The sequence below is a fragment of the Pimephales promelas genome, chromosome 13, assembly GCF_988280905.1.
Source record: "Pimephales promelas chromosome 13, fPimPro1.hap1.1, whole genome shotgun sequence".
NCBI lineage: Eukaryota > Metazoa > Chordata > Actinopteri > Cypriniformes > Leuciscidae > Pimephales > Pimephales promelas.
This window is the reverse complement of record NC_142781.1, coordinates 3,485,891-3,511,987: the sequence shown is the minus strand read 5'-3', so window position 1 is coordinate 3,511,987 and position 26,097 is coordinate 3,485,891. Positions and strand designations below refer to the sequence as shown.

General features: G+C 38.7%; 1 protein-coding gene across 4 annotated transcripts in view; it reads left to right on the top strand.

The window, feature by feature from the left end:
• Positions 1-25,821, top strand: part of tab2 (TGF-beta activated kinase 1 (MAP3K7) binding protein 2) — a 66,475-nt gene extending 40,654 nt beyond the window's left edge. Inside the window, exons 3-9 of one of the 4 annotated variants that reach the window (XM_089118341.1) lie at positions 13,342-14,914; positions 16,740-16,900; positions 17,309-17,374; positions 19,142-19,235; positions 23,718-23,816; positions 23,988-24,101; positions 24,179-25,821. In XM_089118341.1, coding sequence (XP_088974467.1) covers positions 13,342-14,914; positions 16,740-16,900; positions 17,309-17,374; positions 19,142-19,235; positions 23,718-23,816; positions 23,988-24,101; positions 24,179-24,315 — 2,244 coding nt within the window. In that variant the 3' untranslated portion in view covers positions 24,316-25,821. The remainder of the gene's footprint in view (positions 1-13,341; positions 14,915-16,739; positions 16,901-17,308; positions 17,375-19,141; positions 19,236-23,717; positions 23,817-23,987; positions 24,102-24,178) is intronic. The other 3 variants (XM_089118342.1, XM_089118343.1, XM_089118344.1) reach the window with 3 other exon arrangements.
• Positions 25,822-26,097: the final 276 nt, after the last annotated feature.

The window sequence follows — 26,097 nt, the reverse complement described above, 5'->3', positions numbered from 1 at the left end:
TATAGGTGGCGCTATAATTGTTAAAAATATTAAAAACAATGTATACCCTATGGTAAATTGCCATTATTGAAACTTAAAACTTAATGTCTTTTGATGCTTTTGTGCTTAAAGGCCTTCAAGGCCTAAACTGCTTGAACCCCGCTAAATGCTGCTTGCAGCTTTAATTATTATTATTATTATTATTATTATTATTCTCCCCTAAAACGCATCGTGCAGCCCAAACCGTAAGTGCTGGAGCTCTGAAACTTTGTCAGATGGTAGTACAAAAATCGAGGAGAGGTTATCAAATTATGACCCCGATTGGCCCATAGGTGGCGCTATAGCAACCAATTGCGCGAAACTGCTCATAACTCCTAGACCGTAAGTCGTACGCTCAAGTGTCTTATATCATTGGAAAGCTGGTCACCTGATGAAAAAAATGTATATCTCCGATTTCATTTCCGTCATGATAGATTTTCCGTCATTTTGAATTTTGTCGAAAAACTACTTTTGCGAACTAGTCCCTGGTTTTTTGCCCGATCGGAACCAAACCAGTGCAGGAATGTTCTCTGGAGTCTGAAGATCAATAATTATCAAAAAAATGTTGAAAAAATCTCTTTGCGGTCGCTAGGGGGCGCAAAATAAATGTTGTGGGAGGAGCCTATTTTACTAAAATGGCTATAACTCGAGAAGTAAATGAGATATCCTCAACAAACTCGGTACACATATGTATAAGTTCAATTTGAGGTCACAGTAAAAAAATCGCCACGATGGAACACTAGGTGGCGCTATAAAACGAATAAAACTAAAAAAAGGCTCTGACCAGCTAACCGTTAGTCCGATTGACTTGAAAATTGGTATGCAGTGTCTTTGTCCAAGGCCCCATGTATGTGTATGAGGACATTGGTGTATCTCAAAAAACATGGCCGCCATCGGCCAATGAAGTTTGAGCACCTATAAAACAAGGTTAACGAAGGCCGATCGGAACGAAACTCGTTGGGCATGTTTGACTCATGGCCCTAGAGGTCTGTAAGAATTTTGAAAGAAATCGGCCACTAGTTGGCGCTAACGAGTTTTATGGCTCTGTTATCACGTGGTGTTGCACACACCCCCACAATATGTATATCAATTGATAGATCTCCTCATGATGAACAACTTTGCCTCAAGAACCATTGCTGTCAATCAAATCGTTCGTTAAATATTCACGAATATGTTAAAAACCTACTTTTGCGAACTAGTCCCTGGTTTTTTGCCCGATCGGAACCAGACCAGTCTGGGACAATTCTTTGGACTCTCTAGATCAATAATTATCCAAAAAAGTTGAACTTTGTCATTTGTTTTGCTATAACAGGGTCATTTAAAAAAGGGGGCATGACAAAATGCACCCAAAAGCCTATAAATCCTAAAGGAAAAGTCAGAACTTCACAAAAATTGATGAGCACATGTGTCATAACGTATTCAACAAGCATGCAAAGTTTCATGGAGATTGGACTATAGGTGGCGCTATAATTGTTAAAAATGTTAAAAACAATGTATACCCTATAGTAAATTGCCATTATTGAAACTTAAAACTTAATGTCTTTTGATGCTTTTGTGCTTAAAGGCCTTAAAGGCCTAAACTGCTTGAACCCCGCTAAATGCTGCTTGCAGCTTTAATTAGGGGTTCAAGCACGAAGTGCTGAAACCCTATTGTAATTGTATTGATTTTTATTATTATTATTATTATTATTCTCCCCTAAAACGCATCGTGCAGCCCAAACCGTAAGTGCTGGAGCTCTGAAACTTTGTCAGATGGTAGTACAAAAATCGAGGAGAGGTTATCAAATTATGAGCCCGATTGGCCCATAGGTGGCGCTATAGCGACCAATTGCGCGAAACGGCTCATAACTCCTAGACCGTAAGTCGTACACTCAAGTGTCTTATATCATTGGAAAGCTGGTCACCTGACGAAAAAAACGTATATCTCCGATTTCATTTCCGGTATGGAAATTTTTCCGCCATTTTGAATTTTGTCGAAAAACTACTTTTGCGAACTAGTCCCTGGTTTTTTGCCCGATCGGAACCAAACCAGTGCAGAAATGTTCTCTGGAGTCTGAAGATCAATAATTATCAAAAAAATGTTGAAAAAGTCTCTTTGCGGTCGCTAGGGGGCGCAAAATAAATGTTGTGGGAGGAGCCTATTTTACTAAATTGGCTATAACTCAAGAAGTAAATGAGATATCTTCACCAAACTCGGTACACATCTGTAAGAGTTCAATTTGAGGTCACAGTAAAAAAATAGCGACGATTGAACACTAGGTGGCGCTATAACATGAAAAAAACATAAAAAGGGCTATGACCACATGACCGTTAGTCCGATTGACTTGAAAATTGGTATGCAGTGTCTTGGACCAAGGCCCCATGTATATCTATGAGGACATTGGCGTATGTAAAAAAACATGGCCGCCATCGGCCAATGAAGTTTGAGCACCTGTGAGACAAGGTTAACGGAGGCCCATCGGAACGAAACTCGATGGGCATGTTCGACTCATGGCCCTAGAGGTCTGTAAGAATTTTGAAAAAAATCGGCCACTAGTTGGCGCTAACGAGTTTTATGGCTCTGTTATCACGTGGTGTTGCACACACCCCCACAATATGTATATCAATTGATAGATCTCCTCATGCTGAACAACTTTGCCTCAAGAACCATTGCTGTCAATCAAATCGTTCGTTAAAAATTCACGAATATGTTAAAAACGTACTTTTGCGAACTAGTCCCTGGTTTTTTGCCCGATCGGAACCAGACCAGTCTGGGACAATTCTTTGGACTCTCTAGATCAATAATTATCAAAAAAAGTTGAACTTTGTCATTTGTTTTGCTATAACAGGGTCATTTAAAAAAGGGGGCATGACAAAATGCACCCAAAAGCCTGAAAAATCCTAAAGGAAAAGTCAGAACTTCACAAAAATTGATGAGCATATGTGTCATAACGTATTCAACAAGCATGCAAAGTTTCATGGAGATCGGACTATAGGTGGCGCTATAATTGTTAAAAATATTAAAAACAATGTATACCCTATAGTAAATTGCCATTATTAAAACTTAAAACTTAATGTCTTTTGATGCTTTTGTGCTTAAAGGCCTTAAAGGCCTAAACTGCTTGAACCCCGCTAAATGCTGCTTGCAGCTTTAATTATTATTATTATTATTATTATTCTCCCCTAAAACGCATCGTGCAGCCCAAACCGTAAGTGCTGGAGCTCTGAAACTTTGTCAGATGGTAGTACAAAAATCGAGGAGAGGTTATCAAATTATGAGCCCGATTGGCCCATAGGTGGCGCTATAGCGACCAATTGCGCGAAACCACTCATATCTCCTAGACCGTAAGTCGTACACTCAAGTGTCTTATATCGTTGGAAAGCTGGTCACCCGACGAAAAAAACGTATATCTCCGATTTCATTTCCGTCATGATAGATTTTCCGCCATTTTGAATTTAGTCGAAAAACTACTTTTGCAAACTAGTCCCTGGATTTTTGCCCGATCGGAACCAAACCAGTGCAGAAATGTTCTCTGGAGTCTGAAGATCAATAATTATCAAAAAAATGTTGAAATTTCTCGTTCCGGTCGCTAGGGGAAGCAAAATAAACGTTGTGGGAGGAGCCTATTTTACTAAAATGGCTATAGCTCGAGAAGTAAATGAGATATCTTCACCAAACTCGGTACACATGTGTAAGAGTTCAATTTGAGGTGACAGTAAAAAAATCGCGACGATTGAACACTAGGTGGCGCTATAAAATGAAAAAAACAGATAAACACCTGACCGTCAGTCCGATTGACTTGAAAATTGGTATGCAGTGTCTTGGTCCAAGGCCTCATGTAAGTCTATAAGGACATTGGTGTATCTCAAAAAACATGGCCGCCATCGGCCAATGAAGTTTGAGCATCTATGAAACAAGGTTAACGAAGGCCGATCGGAACGAAACTCGTTGGGAATGTTCGACTCATGGCCCTAGAGGTCTGTAAAAATTTTGAAAGAAATCGGCCACTAGTTGGCGCTAACGAGTTTTATGGCTCTGTAATCACGTGGTGTTGCGCATATCCCCACAAAATGCATATCATTTGATAGATCTCCTCATGATGAACAACTTTGCCTCAAGAACCATTGCTGTCAATCAAATCGTTCGTTAAATATTCACAAATATGTCAAAAACCTACTTTTGCAAACTAGTCCCTGGTTTTTTGCTCGATCAGAACCAGACCAGTCTAGGATAATTCTCTGGACTCTCTAGATCAATAATTATCAAAAAAAAGTTGAAATTTGTCTTTTGTTTTGCTATAACAGGGTCATTTACAAAAAGGGACATGACAAAATGCACCCAAAAGCCTATAAATCCTAAAGGAAAAGTCAGAACTTCACAAAAATTGATGAGCACATGTGTCATAGCTTATTCAACAAGCATGCAAAGTTTCAAGGAGATCGGGCTATAGGTGGCACTATAATTGTTAAAAATGTTAAAAACAATATATACCCTATGGTAAATTGCCATTATTGAAACTTAAAACTTAATGTCTTTTGATGCTTTTGTGCTTAAAGGCCTTCAAGGCCTAAACTGCTTGAACCCCGCTAAATGCTGCTTGCAGCTTTAATTATTAGGGGTTCAAGCACGAAGTGCTGAAACCCTATTGTAATTGTATTGATTTTTATTATTATTATTATTATTATTATTATTATTATTATTATTCTGCCGTAAAACGCATCGTGCAGACCAAACCGTAAGTGCTGGAGACCTGAAACTTTGTCAGATGGTAGTACAAAAATCGAGGAGAGGTTATCAAATTATGAGCCCGATTGGCCCATAGGTGGCGCTATAGCGACCAATTGCGCGAAACTGCTCATAACTCCTAGACCGTAAGTCGTACACTCAAGTGTCTTATATCGTTGGAAAGCTGGTCACCTGACGAAAAAAACGTATATCTCCGATTTCATTTCCGTCATGATAGATTTTCCGCCATTTTGAATTTTGTCGAAAAACTACTTTTGCGAACTAGTCCCTGGATTTTTGCCCGATCGGAACCAAACCAGTGCAGAAATGTTCTCTGGAGTCTGAAGATCAATAATTATCAAAAAAATGTTGAAATTTCTCGTTCCGGTTGCTAGGGGGCGCAAAATAAACGTTGTGGGAGGAGCCTATTTTACTAAAATGGCTATAGCTTGAGAAGTAAATGAGATATCTTCACCAAACTCTGTACACATGTGTAAGAGTTCAATTTGAGGTGACAGTAAAAAAATCGCGACGATTGAACACTAGGTGGCGCTATAAAATGAAAAAAACAGATAAACACCTGACCGTCAGTCCGATTGACTTGAAAATTTGTATGCAGTGTCTTGGTCCAAGGCCCCATGTATGTGTATGAGGACATTGGTGTATCTCAAAAAACATGGCTGCCATCGGCCAATGAAGTTTGAGCATCTATGAAACAAGGTTAACGAAGGCCGATCGGAACGAAACTCGTTGGGAATGTTCGACTCATGGCCCTAGAGGTCTGTAAAAATTTTGAAAGAAATCGGCCACTAGTTGGCGCTAACGAGTTTTATTGCTCTGTAATCACGTGGTGTTGCACACACCCCCACAAAATGTATATCAATTGATAGATCTCCTCATGATGAACAACTTTGCCTCAAGAACCATTGCTGTCAATCAATTCGTTCGTTAAATATTCACGAATATGTTAAAAACCTACTTTTGCGAACTAGTCCCTGGTTTTTTGCCCGATCGGAACCAGACTAGTCTAGGATAATTCTTTGGACTCTCTTGATCAATAATTATCCAAAAAAAGTTCAACTTTGTCATTTATCTTGCTATAACAGGGTCATTTACAAAAGGGGGCGTGACAAAAAGCCCCCAAAAGCCTGTAAATCCTAAAGGAAAACTCAGAACTTTACAAAAATTGATGAGCATATGTGTCATAACATGCTGAAGAAGCATGCACAGTTTCATGGAGATCGGACCATAGGTGGCGCTATAACTGTTAAAAAGCTTTAAAACCATGTATTTCCAATGGTAAATTGCCAGTATTGGCTGTAAATGGTGTTTTCCATCTCTGATCATATCATAATGTTAAAACCAGTGCAGTACAATTCTCTGGACTCTCTAGATCAATAATTATAAGAAAAGGTTGAACTACTTCATGTGGATGGCTTCAACATGTACTGTGTTGAAGCCATCTATTACTACACTTTCAGTGTCCCTGAAAGTGTTGATCTCTTCAATAAACAAGTCAGAACACGTGACATTAAATAATCATGAACATTTTCAGACAGATCGGACAAAATATGCCTGTAGAACAGTTAAAAACGTGAAAATGATGGTCTGTTAAGCCAATAAGTGGAGTTTTACTGCCACCTGCTGTTCAAAATACTAAGTTGTCATGTATAATTAATATTATGACTTTATCAATTCACTAACTTAACATTTACAATCACATTTAGTCAAAAAGTACTATGACAACTGTCATATTGAATTAAAATCTACACACACTCATTCAGTTGTAGATAAATGATATGAATACCTACCACTGTTGTCACTGTTTTTAACATAGTTTTATAACATTAGATTACAAAGAAGTGCGTGTGTGTGTACATCTCTGATCATATCATAATGTTAAAACTAGTGCAGTACAATTCTCTGGACTCTCTAGATAAATAATTAAAAGAAAAAGTTGAACTACGTTATGTGGATGACTATAATAGGATGGCTTCAACATTTAGTGTATTGAAGCCATCTATTTCTACACTTTCATTGTCCCTGAAAGCGTTGATCTCTTCAATAAACAAGTCAGAACATGTGACATTAAATAATCATGAACATTTTCAGACAGATCTGACAGAATATGCCTAAATAACAGTTAAAAAGGTGAAATGATATCAATATGATGGTCTATTAAGCCAATAAGTGGTGTTTTACTGCCCTCTGCTGTTCAAAATAGTAATTGTCTCACTACTCAACTATAATTAATATTATGACTTTATTAATTAACTATTTTAACATTTGCAATCACATTTAGTCAAATATTGAACACAATCATTTTTTTTGTCAAAGTTTATCACTTCAGTTGTTCTGAATCTTCACATAATTGCTATTAACGTGGTAAATAGCTATACTATATTCCTAGAATCACATTAAAATCCAATCATCCAAGCCCCAATCACTGTAAATAATGATAAATCATGCTAGAACGTGGTAAATTAATGTACACTATGGTCAGAGGTGTAGTGGTAAAAAAAGAGGTGGGTAAACTATAAATTCTGGTGTATTATTTCAAATAATAAGACACTATGGGCTGTTACCCTAGGGGCTGATCAAATTTAATCATTTACACTGAAAAATCACAATTGCATAAAATAATGACATTTATTTAAATTTACATAAGAAACTGGGAAAGAATGATACTACTTTTAAACATTTAACACTAAACCGCCAGTAGGTGGTGGCAGAAGACCGTCTTAATGAGTGAGTCATTCAATTCATTCATTCAAACGATTCGTTCAAACGGCTGATCATTCAAGAATGAGACCGATGTTTTTGAATGTGTCTTTGAATCTTTGACTCAATCGATTCGTTCAAAATGCTGAATGATTCAGTAATGAAAACACGTCGAGTGTTCCTGTGACATGTGCCGTGGTTCTGCTGTGATTATTGTTTGGAACTATTTTCGCTGTTGAAACACAACAAAAACAGCCAATATAGCATCTAAAATGTAAGTGATTTAATTTTTTACCGTTTATTGAACTGTTGTAGGAAATCAATGTCACATTTTCAATCGTGATGGTGTTCAGGAAAAATAAGAGACCCCATTTACACCTGGTATTAAAATGCGATCTGTATCCAGACAAGTTATCCGGATAATAAGTACCGATTCCATTTACACCTGGCCACATAAATGTGTTTTTGCAAAACGGATATAAATCCGATCTTAAACTCCCGCGTATGCAGATTTAATGGATTGAACGACACCAAAAGCAACAGATATGAGCTGCATTTCGTTGATCATCAGCTAATTTCCAAATCAAAGACATCAATAAAAGAGTGGCAACAGCGCTGGTAAGATAATTTCGTTTCTTTACTTGAAGATGATTGTGTGTTAAGCGTCTGTGACTTACTTTCACTTTTATTTGCGATGTTTGCACGTTGGCTCGATGAATAGACGCTCAGCTGCTCATCTGCTTATTACATTGCTACCTACCAAGTAAATCAATAATTTGACTCAAAATATAGATATAAACAGGAGTTTATTGATTTAAAAAACGATTGCCGATAAAAAAGAAAAATAGTCCGTTCTGTCTCTACGTTTAGAATCAATGGCAACGCTCTGTTTTTCATGGCAACGGTGTGTTATACTTATAAGCATAAATGTGTGTGTGTGTGTGTGTGTGTGTGTGTGTGTGTGTATGTGTGTGTGCGTGTGCGTGCATTTGTGTGTATTATAGTGTATGAATTCTTTAATTATTTCCATTATAATAATTATGAGTATGCAATATTGGTTGATGTTTTTCTATGAATCCAGCAATGAACATGTAACAAGAAAAGTCATTGAGAAGAAAATAACAGTCATTACCTCATGAACCATGGTTAAACCAACAACTAATAAAATACAATTGTGAACATTATGAACCCCAACACCACAGTGGAGGACGCTTAACAGACAGAATAAGTTAGGGATTACGCAAAGCCTGTGGGTTTGTATTCGCTATAACAACCGCCTCGCTCTACATTACCCTGCTTATTACATTGCTACCTGCTGTGATTATTGTTTGGAACTATTTTCGCTGCTGAAACAGAACAAAAACAGCCAATATAGCATCTAAAATGTAAGTGATTTCATTTTTACTGTTTATTGAACTGTTGTAGGAAATCAATGTCACATTTTCAATCGTGATGGTGTTCAGGAAAAATAATTGAGGTTGTTTAACATGTCAGAATTATAAAAACTCTATTTAGATTTTTATAGGCAGTAGCCTATGTTGTTAACTGAGACCCCATTTACACCTGGTATTAAAATGCGATCTGTATCTAGATAAGTTATCCGGATAATAAGTACCGATTCCATTTACACCTGGCCACATAAATGTGTTTTTGCAAAACGGATATAAATCCGATCTTAAACTCCTGCGTTATATGCAGATTTAATGGATTTTGCACGCCACCAAAAGCAACAGATATGAGCTGCATTTCGTTGATTATCAGCTAATTTCCAAATCAAAGACATTAATAAAAGAGTGGCAACACCGCTGGTAAGATAATTTCGTTTCTTTACTTGAAGATGATTGTGTGTTAAGCCTCTGTGACTTACTTTCACTTTAATTTGCGATGTTTGCACGTTGGCTCGATGAATAGACGCTCAGCTGCTCATCTGCTTATTACATTGCTACCTACCAAGTAAATCAATAATTTGACTCAAAATATAGATATAAAAAGGAGTTTATTGATTTAAAAAACGATTGCCGATAAAAAAGAAAAATAGTCCGTTCTGTCTCTACGTTTAGAATCAATGGCAACGCTCTGTTTTTCATGGCAACGGTGTGTTATACTTATAAGCATAAATGTGTGTGTGTGTGCGTGTGCGTGCATTTGTGTGTAAGCATGCTTTATGAAGTTAACATGAAAAAAATGGTTTGCTTTAGTGCAGAATATTGGAGAAACAAAGTATTTCAAAATGGAAGTGTGCCAATAAGTGGTCTTCTACTGCCCTCTGCTGGCCACTTTTCTTATTAATAGTCTTTTCACTTGCTATATTGTGGTAAACCATCCTATAACATGGTATATCAAGGTAAACTATGGAAACTCATGTTAGATTCATGGTAAATCATACTAGAACATGGTAAATCATGAAAAATCACATTGAAATATGGTTTATCATGGTAAATAATGCTTGCTACATAAAACTTAATGTCTTTTGATGCTTTTGTGCTTAAAGGCCTTAAAGGCCTAAACTGCTTGAACCCCGCAAAATGCTGCTTGCAGCTTTAATTATTATTATTATTATTCTCCCCTAAAACGCATCGTGCAGCCCAAACCGTAAGGGCTAGAGCTCTGAAACTTTGTCAGATGGTAGTACAAAAATCGAGGAGAGGTTATCAAATTATGAGCCCGATTGGCCCATAGGTGGCGCTATAGCGACCAATTGCGCGAAACGGCTCATAACTCCTAGACCGTAAGTCGTACACTCAAGTGTCTTATATCATTGGAAAGCTGGTCACCTGACGAAAAAAACGTATATCTCCGATTTCATTTCGGGTATGCAAATTTTTCCGCCATTTTGAATTTTGTCGAAAAACTACTTTTGCGAACTAGTCCCTGGTTTTCTGCCCGATCGGAACCAAACCAGTGCAGAAATGTTCTCTGGAGTCTGAAGATCAATAATTATCAAAAAAATGTTGAAATTTCTATTTCCGGTCGCTAGGGGAAGCAAAATAAACGTTGTGGGAGGAGCCTATTTTACTAAATTGGCTATAACTCAAGAAGTAAATGAGATATCTTCACCAAACTCGGTACACATGTGTACGAGTTCAATTTGAGGTCACAGTAAAAAAATAGCGACGATTGAACACTAGGTGGCGCTATAATATGAAAAAAACATAAAAAGGGCTATGACCACATGACCGTTAGTCCGATTGACTTGAAAATTGGTATGCAGTGTCTTGGACCAAGGCCCCATGTATATCTATGAGGACATTGGCGTATCTAAAAAAACATGGCCGCCATCGGCCAATGAAGTTTGTGCATCTATGAAACAAGGTTAACGAAGGCCGATCAGAACGAAACTCGTTGGGCATGTTTGACTCATGGCCCTAGAGGTCTGTAAGAATTTTGAAAGAAATCGGCCACTAGTTGGCGCTAACGAGTTTTATGGCTCTGTTATCACGTGGTGTTGCACACACCCCCACAATATGTATATCAATTGATAGATCTCCTCACGCTGAACAACTTTGCCTCAAGAACAATTGCTGTCAATCAAATCGTTCGTTAAATATTCACGAATATGTTAAAAACGTACTTTTGCGAACTAGTCCCTGGTTTTTTGCCGGATCGGAACCAGACCAGTCTAGGACAATTCTTTGGACACTCTAGATCAATAATTATCAAAAAAAAGTTGAACTGTGTCATTTGTTTTGCTATAACAGGGTCATTAAGAAAAGGGGGCATGACAAAATGCACCCAAAAGCCTATAAATCCTAAAGGAAAAGTCAGAACTTCACAAAAATTGATGAGCACATGTGTCATAACTTATTCAACAAGCATGCAAAGTTTCATGGAGATCGGACTATAGGTGGCGCTATAACTGTTAAAAATGTTAAAAACAATGTATTCCCTATGGTAAATTGCCATTATTGAAACTTAAACCTTAATGTCTTTTGATGTTTTTGTGCTTAAAGGCCTTAAAGGCCTAAACTGCTTGAACCCCGCTAAATGCTGCTTGCAGCTTTAATTTAAAATATTTTCCTACATCTTGAAACTTTTTGTTTTATAAATGGGGGTAATCTGAAGGATGAACAAATAATGTTTTGGTCATCACATTAAAAATAACAATTAAATTTTGAGTTTTGAAGTGCTGGAAAAAGATGTGTGACGTACTTGAAATGATTTTAACAATTACTGCCAAACGTCCATGGTTAGTGTTACTACATCCATGTAAATGTTGCCGATTTGATTGCTTAAAGCCTATAATTCGGCTTTCATTACACTTGCCATTTGGCAAAGTTGTGGCGTGACCGCTAACAAAATGTTGGTCGCACAAGCATGAAAATTTGTCCAACGAATCGTTCGGTTTGTAATGCGAACCAAAAGCCTTGTACTGAATGGTTTAATGGGGTGGTTGAATATGATTTCACTTTTTCTAATTCTAAAATCCTAGCCACCAAGTTTCAAGTATGAGATAGATTAGTTTACTAGCTTGTAAAGCATAACTGAAATGTTGTAAAGAAGAGAGAGAGCAATATATTCTTTCATTGAAATTACTATTTTATTCAGAAACAGGCCAGATTATGAAAGTAAAATGAGTTTTAAAAGCCATATCACACTCACGTTAAAGAAGACTTACAGAAGATAACCCATTAGGAACAGTCAGCATTTTATAAAGAACATTATATTTAGAGACGAATAATTGCGCTGATACAACATCCAATATATGTTTTAAAGGAAATCGATTGAAACATTTGCTAATTATGATTACTACTGGGGAAAGTTGTCTCCCAGGGTCAGCTTTTATCAGATTTTTGCAGAATATATAAGCTATATTTGATTGGCAATGGGAGAAAAATAAATCTTTGATGCATCACTGGTTTTCCCTCAATGATTCTCAATCAATTTTTAAGAATTACATACCTGATTCTGAGTTTAATTTTTCACCTTTGCTGCATGATGGCACTTATGGCAGACTTATGGCTGCCAATCCCACAAAAAAAATACTCCTTTATGTATCTAAACGTCCTAAATAACGGGACGGTCTAAACAAATCAGACTTCATTTGCACAGCTAATTCACTGTGGGAAACCTGGGGTTGTGCTCAATATATTTCTACGCTTGCAATGTACAAAGTGATCCAAATGATCTACAGAGGCATTGTTTGTCAATTGCAATGCAGTATGTATTCATAACTCACTGACTGATAGGGTTGGGTATCGAGAATCGAGTATCGATTGGAACCGGGACTAACTTTTCGTTTTTCCCGGAATCGTTCAAAAGTTAAAATTTCTATTCCTAGTTTCGATATTCACAGTCCGCCGAGCGGAAGAAGAAACCGCTGAACAACACCAACGAAGAAGCGTCTACCGGAAGTGTTGGCATAACCACGCGAGTCGAACATGAGTAGCTTACGTCGGCGGTCCAAAGTGTGGCTTCACTTTTCTAAAAATAACGAAATTTCGGCAAAATGCTAAATTTGTGACAAAAGGAGTATTTGTGACAGAAGGAGTATTTCCTTCAGAAAGGATTATTTCCTTCAGAAAGAGAGTTGGTTAGCAAGGTTAGCTAAACTTTTTTGACCCTGCCTCTTATGAGAATCGGAATCGAGAATCGTTTGGAACCGGAATCGAAACAAGGAATCGGAATCAGAATCGTTCAAATTCAAACGATACCCAACCCTATTGACTGATGTTGTTCAATAATGATGTTTGAAATGTAATTCTTGGAATTATTATCCTCATGAATTATAATAATTATTAAATGAAATAATAATATGAACCGCAACGAAATGCCACTGGGGTCTGTCGCCACCAAATCTAAGGGGTGGGGCATCTCACCCCAGGGGTATATCTTTAAATTTAGCTTCTACCCCAGACATATCTGAAGCTGACGGATTCGTCTCACTCTTCTCTCCTCAGAATAAAAACGATTTGGCTGCATGTTGCGAATACCTGGCCAAGGTGAGTCCTGGGTTTTTGTATAGTGAAGGCAGCCAGAGTTTGACAGATCTTCGTAATCACATGACCCAACTCAACCTCGGCGTCTCTCAGAATACCCATGGTGCAGTGCAGCGAGATGTAGTAAGGATGAATGGAAGTAGGACTCTCACCCCCAGTGTGAGCGATGGGCCTTTAAACGTGTTGTCTCCCCTCTCCGAGTTCTACCAGCCTGAAACGCCGTCTGTGCCTTCACACACGCCCACAAGCCTCAGTGCATTCACTGCCATGGAGTCCACTCGTAAGCCGCAGCCTCCTCAGCACCTTGGCCTATACCAGGTTGGGGGCAAAGGTCACGGACCACCGCCAACCCCGCGCTTCAACCCGATCACAGTGACGCTCGCACCCAACACCGGCCGAAATACACCTACCTCCCTGCACATACATGGAGGGCCTCAGTCGGGTCTGAACAGTCCGAACTCCATCTACATTCGCCCGTACGTGACCCAGCCGGGCTCGACGCGACAGGTACAAGGACGAGCGCAGTACAGTCCCACCTCCCAGCCTACCCAGCAGATCTATCAAATCACTCATCCTGCAGCTTCCCAGAGTTCGTGGAGCGGCAGCCAGCATCAAACCTCACACGTGTACATGCCTATCAGTTCGCCCACCAACACCCAAGCCCCCTCCATCCCCTCGGCCGTGGCGTCACAGGCCTCCTCTTCGTCACCCTCGCCTTCCTCTTGCTCATCTGCTGCCTCCTTCAGCCAGTATAACATCCAGAACATCTCAACTGGGCCTCGGAAGAATCAGATTGAGATAAAGTTGGAGTCTCCACAGAGGGGGGCTGGTGGTTCGAGCACGCTCCTGCGCTCGGGCTCCTCCCCGCGAGCCGCCTGCAGCTCCACTTCTTCGTCCTGTCCCTCGTCGTCTTCTCTGGCTGCCAGCACGGGTCCCTCCGCCCCCATCTCAATTGGAGGAGCTGGGCTCAGTCGCAGCCAGCCCACGGTGTACATCTCTGCGTCCCCACCCACTGCTGCTACCACCCCATCGGACGACTGCGCCATCGTTCCCAACACCCCCCGCTCGCAGCCCAAGTTCTACATTTCTGCAAACACGTCAGCCGACGACGGAGGGGGAAGGAACCCGCCCACAGTCTATATCTCGGCCAATCCGACGCTGCAGGGTTCTGCTGGCCTGCGGGCTTTAGGGAGCCAGGTGAGCATGGGACCTGCATATATACACCACCACCCACCCAAATCTCGTCCCTCGGTGGCAGCTGGAGGCACTGCCACGTCTCCTCGTGTGGTGGTAACACAGCCCAACACCAAGTACACCTTTAAAATCACTGTCTCCCCCAATAAACCACCAGCTGTGTCTCCTGGAGTGGTATCGCCAACGTTTGAGCCAACCAACCTGCTCAGTCTACCTGGCGATCACCATTACGCGGAGCCGGATCCCCTGTACCAGTCTGACCCACTTTCGCCTCACCGGGACAAAAGCTCAGAGCCTCGCAGACTCAGCATGGGTGCAGACGACGCTGCATACACACAAGGTACGTTCATCTGTTGTATTGGTTCTGCTAGTGAACTGTGTGACGCACATAATTGTTCTTTGGTGGGTCATGTTTATTTAGAGTCCACTTTAGACTTTCTACTTGTCAACTGACTTTCATTAGAGTATTAGTAGACGGTTAGGTTAGGGTGGGTAGAATAAGTTGACATTTAGTTGCAAAGTTACTGATTTCTGTTGGGGATCTTCATAATAAAGTGTTAGCAGATATATTAAGCAGAAAGTCTACTCTAATGAATGCTAGTTGACATAGTGGCAAAGGTATAGTGTCTGAAATGGACTGCCTAGTGTTACCGAATGGTGGCGAATATGGATTTTATATATTATGTTACATTTTAAGCCATATTTTCAAGATTTCTACAAGAGTTGTCCTCACTGCCAATGTAGGTTTCAGATTTTTTTTCTTTTATTTGCTCAGTTTATATTTTGTTTCCCTTTAGACAAGTACCTGAAAGTGGTAGTTCTGTACTAAAGTGTGCTACACCAAATAATTCATCTTCTGCTTTTACCTCTTGCTAAGTTAATATTGAGAATAATGTCAGAGCCGTTCATACTTCATAATAACTTGTGTCCTATGTAAATATACTGCAAAGCATGCTTTTTGTAAAACATTTTTCCACTTTTTCCGCAAATTCGGAATACGAGGAGATTTTTGCCAAAATGAGAACACAGACAAGCTCATAACAATCTTCAATCAAAGCCGTTTACTCGTTAACTTTCATTGGTTATTAGAATAGGGATGAAAGCCCAGCTCTTTGAGGCTGTGTGTAAAATGTAATGAACAGTGGCAGTGTTGTGTTTGCCTTAATATGGATATTTTTGTGTAAAGTAGGTTTAAATTTTTGAGGTAATTTATTCCAAAAGCTTGTCAAAGACTCTTAAGATGATCTTTAGCATTCAATCTAATGTTCTGGCATCATTAAACCATGTGGAAGCTGTTAATGGTTGGTGTGTGTTATATTCGTATTTTGACACATTTGTTTGTGAATGTGAGATTACTATTATTGGAAGGTTGGGTTACCTAGAAGCTGTGGTCATTTTAATCCTGTCTGACTCGGCCATCCAAGTAGTTTGTCCCAAACTTTGTCTGGACATTCATGTGCCAGTAAATATTGCAGCATCTTTTGCCAATAAAATTAACCCAAGTAGAAATAGTCCAGCCAGGGCTGCCATGGACGACACTCGTCCATCCTATAAGCCCAATAGCTTTATCGACAGGATTATATAATGAGGTGCATGTGTGTTTGGCATGCGTTTCTGAAGAAATATATATTCTTTATTGTCCAGTAGAGGATTACATATTAATGTCAATAGTTCTGTTGTATTTTGAAATACAATCATGATTCATATTTTCTGCATAATTAATTGCCACAAATACATTTGCTTTTATAAATTAGATTTCTTACATTAAATGTTTAAAGTGGTTTCATGTTTAAAAGGAATATTCAGTACCATTCTTTTTACCTTTTAAAATCAATATTGATTTTAGTAAATATTAAAATAAAATGCTTCAGTTTCCATCTCCTGGTCAAAAAGCTTTCTCAAAAGTGGGTGAAGGAGGAAATCCACAATCCCCCACAAACACTCATTCACCAGCTTATTTTACAGTCCAGTCAGTGTCTGGTTTATGAACTCTGTCCTCCTGCCTAATTTGTCAAATATTTAGTTTACTCAAATTCAAATATTTCACATTATGGGAGGAAGCTGAATCCTAAATGGGGTTTTAATGCTGTTTTATCACTTCATAGACTTTAGTTTTGTACATGAAGTTGTGCATGTATCTGATAATTACTTGTGTGTATTTACAGCTTTGCTAGTGCATCAGAGGGCACGCATGGAGAGATTGTGGCATGAATTAGAGCTGAAGAAGAGAAAGCTGGAGAAGCTGAAAGAGGAAGTCAACGAGATGGAAAATGACCTCACAAGGAGACGACTGCAGCGCTCCAACTCAGTCAGTCAGATACCATCTGTACGTTAATATACCTCTTCATTTCTCTTTCTCTCTAACTAGGGCTGTCACGGTGAAGGATTTTCTCTTGCGAAAACGCACAGGAGAATAACACAAACCACATAATGCATAAACGAGAACTGACCAAGAACATCTGAAACTAGGGCTGCACAATCAACCGAATTTAATCACAATTACGACTACGGATGTGACGATACCCTTAAATGTGTACAGAATGATACGACAAAGGCCTCGTTTACACTGCAGGTCTTGATGCCCAATTCTGATTTTTTTGCCTATATCCGTTTTTTGGGGGGTTTTTTTGACCATCCGTTTACACGTTCTTTAAATTGTGACCCACATCCGAGTCATGTGTTTACACTTGACACCTGAAACATCGCGCATGTTTAACGGGGTCTTCTCGCACAGATGGACGAACGCGCAGCGAGATCTCAGGACTGGTGGGAACATCGACGACAACACAATCTCATGAAAGTGAGTGTCTGTAGCACAAATTTTATTTCTCGTGCCATTTATATGCCAAAAATAGTTTTGCTTGTAGATGTGCTCTGTAAACGTGCGTATTAAATACCATAAAGTGCGTATCATACACGCAAAATCTATTTTTGGCGTAAATGGCACGTGAAAAAAAATTGTGCAATAAACGCACTTTCACAAGATCGTTTGGGCTTTAACGAGGAGCAGTGAGTCCAGAATTTTAGGATGAGTAAGACGAGCTTTGATATGTTGTCAACGTGTGTCCACATTCCTCTCCTATACGACGACACAATGTTTCTTTGGGCCATCCGTCCCTTTGCAGATGCACATTGGGGTTCCTCTCGTCATTAAACCGCGGAGACGTAGCAAATGCCTCCGAAAATCTGATCTACCTGTTTACATGACAGTCACATATCTGATTTATTTCCACATATGAACGAGGCCTGAAACCGATCTCGAAATATCCGAATGCATGCATTTTTTTTCCTGTTTACACTGTCATAGAACACATCCGATCTGTGTCGCATATGAGCAAAAAAATCAAAATTGGGTCACATTTCACTGACAGTGTAAACGAGGCCAAAGATTTCGCTATCCTCTTCGGAAATTGCAAGCATATTTTTTTCACGATTATATGACTTGACCTGAAGAAGGACTGACGCAGTTAATCACGCCTTCAGTCGATCTCTCTCACTCACTGTCTGTTTAGTACAGAGCCCCCATAGTCCCACTTTGGCAAAAAAAATAAAATAATTATAACTATCTCGTGGCCTCAAGATAGTAATTCTATCTTGAATTATTATTTTTTTTGCCAAAGTGGGACTTGGGGGGCTCCGTAGTTTAGCCTGTTTAGTGCAAATCCACTGAGCTTCTGTACAAATCACAACTGTAGACCGTTTTAAATAAGCAAAAAAGAGCAACTTGGCAAAAAAAAATCTTCTTTCTTTATCATCAACTTATTTGACATTGAGTACACATGCATGAAGTGTTAAACGAAGGCCGTAGCCGTTATGAACAGAAGTGAACATCGGTGTTGTGGAGGTTGCTTGCATTCCTTCCTTAGGTGTGCTAACATTTGCTCTGACAACATTGATTAAAATTAGGGCTGTGCAAAAATTAATTGCGATTAATTGCATCCAAAATAAAAGTCTGTGTTTACATAATATATTTGTGTGTGTGCTGTATATAATTATTTTGTATATATAAATACACACGCATGCATGTATATATTTAAGAAAATGTGTTATTCATATATAAAATATTTATATAATATAGATTATGTATTTGTATTATGTATATATATATACAGAATTTAAGCGCAAATAATTCTTAAATATATACATGCATGCATAGGTATTTATATATAAAAAAAAATTTTATATACAGCACACACAAATATATTATGTAAACACAGACTTTTATTTTGGATGCGATTAATCGCAATTAATTTTTGCACAGCCCTAATTATAATTATGATTCTTTACTAAATTGGTTGATAGATTTCAAATACGCTGAAAGTGTATATATTCTATGTATGTTGCGTCAGAGCTTGAAGTCTTTAGCACAATTGAGTTGTAGAGGTGCTTTTACAGGGTCTGTCTCATTAGTTTGGCCTCATAAATAATTGTTACATCATGTCGATCCAATATGAGCATAACACCATGGCGGACTTAATGCAAAGTAACAAACGAGTAGTAGATCATTCATTTAGTATTTTCTAATAGATCAACATTTGAACACTTCCACTTATGTCTTTATTTTCAGATTGAGGAGATGCAACAGCTGAGGTGTAAGAATAGGCTTCTACAGATCGATATTGATTGTTTAACCAAAGAGATTGACCTCCTTCAGACACGAGGTGAGTACCATGAGCTGCTGTGCTGTTGGCAATCAACAACAAACTCTTGTTTGTGTTTACTCTTGTGTATGTCATTCGTCCATCATCTTTGCTTTATTTTGTCACTTCTGGAGGCTGTGATGAAGGGGTGTTTTAGTACTAGAGATCGCCTGATAATAGATTTTAACAATTGTTTGCAAGCATTTTTCCATAAACGTGTTTCTGTTTGGTAATATCAAAGTCATCAATAATTGGCTCCATCTTGTGGATGTTTTGAGAATTACACACAGGACCACCATTAAAGAGGTCATCGGATGCCTATTTTACACAAGTTGGTATGGTTCTTTAGGGTCTTCATGTAAAGTTTGTAACATACTCTGGTTTAAATTCCTAAGTCAGGACACCCCTATGTTAAATTCTCATAGATGCCAATCTCTAGGTATGGGGAAGGGTGTGTCTTTATCTTAACTTTACATTATTCATTCACAAAGAAAAATTAGTCCTTAAAGGTTGGATTTCTCCTCATTTTTTAGTTAAGGCTTTAAGATAAATTTCCTCTGTTTTAATCAACTTTGGCATGGGTGTGTTCACATATTCTAAGCACTGTCAAAGTGACATTTGCATCCGATGACCCCTTTAAAGTAGTCGTCGGTGTTCAAAGTCAAAGTAACTTGCCTCCCTTAATTAATAATATGCATATTTAATTAATATTTAATGTATATTTAATTGCGTTTCATATGAACAGCTGTTCCATAAATAGACTAATGTAAATCTCACAAACTTGTACAAAAGTACACATCTCTGTAATGTAGAAAAGTGACTTTAACTTCTGTGTGTGTTTCTTTTTACTAGTTTATATAACTTGGAAAGCCTCATGTCATTGTGGATGGCATTTAAGGAACACATTGAGGAGCTTCATTTTGTATTTTATGATCGTTTTGCCTGTTGCATGTGTGCATTTTGAGAAACAAATCAAGAGGGATGACTATTTTTTTTAAATGTATTATCTTCCTAAAGTAATGCTGCTTAGTTCAGGTTCTCTTATTGGTCCTGTTTTATGTTAATGTGCAGGGCTGAACGATTAATTGCATTTGCGATAATATCACAATTTGATAAAACAAGATTTTATGAACCGCAAAAGCTGCGATTACACTCTGGTCACGTGGCACGTGAGAGAAAAGCACTCTGCAGATATAGCATCAACTTGGCACGCTGCACAGGAAAGGACAGTTTATGTTTGATTTACGTGATATATATATATATATATATATATATATATATATATCATAGAATCGAGTCTGAGTGTAGTTTTTAAACAGATGCGTAATGACGCTGCGTGTGCTTAAAGGGTAAGTTCACCCAAAAATGAAAATTAAGTCATTAATTACTCACCCCCATGCTGTACCAACCCCGTAAGACCTTCGTTCATCTTCGGAACACAAATAAAGATATTTTTGATTGAATCTGAGTGCTAGATCAGTCCTAGATAGACTGCCTAAGGGACTGGCTCTTGACGGCCCATAAAGTCATTAAATAAAAGGTTTAAATATTCCATGTGCCTACAGCGGCTCAATTATAAGTTTATCAAGCAACGAGACTACTTTTTGTGCGAAAAAAACATAAATAACGACTTTATTCCACTATTCCATTACTACCTTATGGGCGCATGCGCGAGAACTGAGACGAGGACGTTCTCATTCGACTACTTTTTGTTACCGGCTGCTCACCGCTTAGGAGTTTTACCGCCCCCTACCGTATAAGATGACGTACTGATATAGCCGGAGGCGCAAAACGTTCTGTTTACAAGCAGTACGTCATCTTATACGGTAGGGGGCGGTAAAACTCCTAAGCGGTGAGTAGCCGGTAACAAAAAGTAGTCGAAGAAGAACGGTCTCGTCTCAGTTCTCGCGCATGCGCCCATAAGGAAATAATGGAAAGTCGAATAAAGTCGTTATTTACGTTTTTTTTTCGCACAAAAAGTAGTCTCGTCGCTTGATAAAGTTATAGTTGAGCCACTGTAGGCACATGGAATATTTAAACCTTTTCTTTTAATGACTTTCTGGGCCGTCAAGAGCCAGTCCCTCAGGCTGTCTATGGAAGAGTGATACAGCCCTCAGATTCAATCAAAAATATCTTTATTTGTGTTCCGAAGATGAACGAAGGTCTTACGGGGTTGGTACAGCATGGGGGTGAGTAATTAATGACTTAATTTTCATTTTTGGGTGAACTATCCCTTTAAAGCAGTGTTGTAGTCGAGACCACCTCACTCGAGTCGAGACCAGAGAGAGTCGAGTCCGAGTCAAGACCGAGACCAGAGACGGTCGAGTCCGAGTCGAGACCGAGACCAGTGAGGGTTGATTACCTTACTTTTATTTACTTAGAGAAATCCTTTTTTTTTTTACTGAATTTACTTAGAGTTTAAAAAATATGATCAGTTTAGGGTAAAAAGGCCACATAGTAGGTGGTGTTAAAAGTAATTTTATTACAATTTGTCATGCGCAGTTGCGCACTAGAAAATCACCAATCACTGGGCGTGTCAATCAATTTAAAGAAATATTTTATTAACATACATTAATAATCATGAAAAATATTTTGAATTGAACTCGAGTGGACTCGGGAATAAGTCCGAGTCCAAAAAAAAAAAATGTTCGAGTACGAGTCAATTCCGAGTCCAAATGCACACGAGTCCATGACAAGACCAAGACCATTAAAATATGGTCTCGAGACCGAGTCCGAGTCTCGAGTACTACAACACTGGCTTAAAGGCCAATTTATACTTCTGCGTAGGGCGCGCGCAGTATGTACGGCGTAGCATACAGACGCGTACCTTACCACGCATTCTTCGCCGTAGCCGGACACGCACCTCCTCAAGAATATAACTACATGTCACGACGACGCGGACCGCAAGATCTGTGATTGGTCGACTTGGTAGCATCGCATTTCCTCCTACGCATTTCCACACGTACCATCTCCTCCGACGTCTTCTCTCGTTTCTGCCTTTTAGTTTTTGTAATTTCACTAAAATTAACTGTTTTTCCACCTCAATAAGCTCCAACTCCAACATGATCCGCTCTCTTTCAGTCGCCATTGCTTGCAGTATCCTAGCCGCGAGGAATCTAAACACAGTGGAACATTAAAACCTTCCGCCGCCAACTAGCGTTTCGGAGCAGTACTGCAGAGCAACCAAGACCTGAAGTATAAATGCTCACGACGACGTCGCCTACGTGCGTAGCCTACGCTGTACACTACCTCGACGCAGAAGTATAAACGGGCCTTTAGAAACAGCCGTATTCTGTCTCTCTCTCTCTCTTACTTACTCGCACACAGCTCAAAACTTACGAAAAATAATCTTTCATAAAGTTCGGAAAGGTTTAAGCGAATTCGCGGGCTTTATCGCCCTGGTTGCCGCTTTGCTTGATGTTACTCTTGCAGTGTGTGGTCTCGTCCGCCAGAATTTCTCACAAATGCTCCACGAAGGCATTATTTATGTCTTTTGGAATGTAGTGGGCTTATATGTTAAAAATGTGAAAATCACTGAAGGCCGATTTCAATTTACAAAAATACTTTTGTGAAGAGCGGTCGCGCATGCGGCTGTGAGCGACTCATTGGTTAATGTACTGGCATCTCAAAATGCTTTTATGACGCAAAGTTAGTGTAAACATGTCATTCATATCTTAAAACAACAGGACAAACAACATCTTATATTTCAAAAGGAATCTGTGCATTAGTGTGAATGCAGTTTATCGTATTTCAACTAAGAAGACGAATCACTCACAGCTCTTGAATGGAAACCGTTCAGACGGCCGACTTCTAAATACTGAAAACACTTTATTGCTTTTTTTTTTGTTCCTTGTTGCCTATTTGAAATTCTTAAATTTTTTAATAATAATTTTTCTTAAATATGTATAATTAGTAGGGCTGTGCAAAAATTAATTGCGATTAATCGTATCCAAAATAAAAGTCTGTGTTTACATAATATATTTGTGTGTGCTGTATATAATTATTTTGTATAAATACCTATGCATGCATGTATATATTTAAGAATTATTTGTGCTTAAATTCTGTATATATATATATATATATATATATATATATATATATATACAAAATCTATATTGTATAAATATAAATATTTTATATATGAATAACACATATATACATGCATGTGTGTGTATTTATATATACAAGATAATTATATACAGCACACACAAATATATTATGAAAAACACAGACTTTTATTTTGGATGCGATTAATCGCAATTAATTTTTGCACAGCCCTAATAATTACACAAAGTTTTTAACTGTTATTAATAATATTAATGTGCCTAAAGATTCCCATCCCTACCATACAATGATTTATTGCTTGTGTTTTTCGAATAATACAGAAGATATTTATAATAATAATACGCAATATTGGTTAAAAAAAGATCGCAATTAGATTATTTTCCAAAATCGTTCAGCCCTACTAACGTGTTTTTGATGGCTTGTTCTTCTGATTTCTAGGACCAGACTTTAATCCCATTGCAATTCACAATTTTTATGACAACCTTGGATTCTTGGGTCCTGTAGCTCCTAAACCGCTCAAAAGTCCTACAAAACCAGGTCAGTGGTTCAGAATCTCGTCTCTTCTACACTTTGCAGTACGATCTTGCCACACTTTTGCTTCTGCTTATCTCTGTTGGTGTTGTGTATCTTATTTTTCTGTCAGTGAACCCTTTACTGCCTCTGCATTTCATTCTCATCCTCTATTTCTTGGCCCGTGGTGCCGATTAGGTGTAGATCTCACAGGTTCTCTAGACAGGAGAGGGCGCAAAATAAACGTCAGCTCCAAGTTAAAGCGAGATCCGTCTCTACCTCCTGTACCACCTTCTATGGCTGTATCCATGGGTGGGTCTTTGTCTCTCTTTCCTTCTGACTGGGATCTGCACAGGCGTTGATAACGACTTCGATGCGTTCTCTTTCAGAGGGCAGTAGGAACGCGAGGGTCATGCCAGAGCCCGAGGAGGAGGACGGGGTTCAGTGGAGCTGTACGGCCTGCACCTTCCTCAACCACCCTGCCCTCAACCGCTGTGAAGAGTGTGAATTTCCTCGGCATTTCTGAGCCACACGCAAACGTCAGCCACCGTTTGGCCTCCTGCAGGAAATCATGGACACGCCTGTTGGAGGATTTCTATAAAGCTTCCTCTTTCCCCCACAGTGTCATTGTGTGTCTGTTTGTCTTGTGATGTCCACTGAAGACTGGATGATGTTTACAGCTCCAAATGTGTGCTTCTGTGTCGAGAGGGAGTTTTGTGTGTCGCGTTGGAGATCAAGGGAAGTTTCACCCGCTTGATCCATGAAGAGGCTCAGTGATATTAACACGTTTATTACATCCACACGGTTTACAAGTGTGGCTACGGATGCCAGTGTGCCTTTTTTTCATGGGAACAGCTTTTTGACTGCTTTGTGAATGCTGTTCCCGACGGATCACGAGTGGAATCCGCTAAACTCGCAATTCTTTTGTTTGGTAAATAAAATGTAAAAAAAAAGAAAAAAAAATTGCATGCTTTAGATGTACAGTTTACAGAGGAGTCCCCGCCACACAGATTTGACTGTACATAGTTTTAGAATGAGCTTTTTTTCTTTCTCAAAGTTTCACATGTATTTCCTGTAAGTATAGCTTTATAGACTTCATTTATTTCTATGTGGTGTTGTTGATTTGTTTTTTTTTTTTGTTTCTCAGATGAGAATGGTTTCCCATCGTGAGCTTTTGTGAGAACTTAAAGGGATGCTAAAATGTGCGACAGCAAACGACTAAACAATGCTCTTTGTCGAGGACTCTATCCAGTGTACGAGCTGCAGATGCAGGAAAAAAATCTAGATTTTATTAATAAGGTACCTGACCTCAGAGCGGTCAAAGGACTTCACAATCTCTGAAATCCATAAAGCCCTCAGATAACACGTGCTTTCCTATGTGACAACTGGAATGTAGGTTTACTATTAGGAGAATTTATACCTTTGTGCCAAGAAAGGAATGTTTCGTTGCTATGCATTGATGACGCTTTTCAGATTATATTGAGTAATGTGGGTTTGAGAGAAAAGACTTTGTCCCATGGTGTATGGGTGCCCTCCTAACAGTGGATGAGTATTCACAGGGGCTTTTTAACACACGCTAAGCCTTTACGGCTCAGGTTTTATAAAGTGCCAAAGCACAGGAAGCACAGATCACCGTGTGCCTGAGTGTAGCTCAATGTGCCTTCAGTCTTTACGTGGTCCTCTGTTATGGATCACGTGCACAGTGCCTTCGCTTTCAGATGTTACAGAGCTGAAACAGGTCCTTGGAAATGTTTTATAACTTTATTAGTTGATTGACCTAAAGTTTATTTCAGAAAATGAATGTTTTGCCATTCATTCTTACAAGAGTGCTTAATGCACACGTCGTGCATTGAAACGTCAAATGAGGTCATTATTTATGAAACAAGTGAATACGCAAATTTCCAAATGCTGGTTTCTGGTATCCAGGCTAAAAATAACTTTTGCTGTGGAGAAAATTTTTTTTATTCTAAGCTTTGTTTCTGAGAAGAGACTATTTTGGGCTCCAAAAACGTTACTTTCTGTGCTAGTTTAACTAACTTTTGAAAAACCCCAAAGGAATAATCAGATCTGCCTGTCATGTTTTATGGATTTTAAAAGAAAAGGGGGAGAAAAATGATTTGGATATCCAATGTTTTTGATCTTAGCTGGGAAAACTGTCTTTGTAATAGATAAGTTATTTGTAAAAAAAAAAAATAAAATAAAAAAGGAAAAAAATTAAAACAAAAATAAACTTTGTCTGCTTTCCTGGAGTTTTACTTTTTTTTTACTTTTTCAACTTTTTCAAACGATGAATAAGGGTCTTATCTAG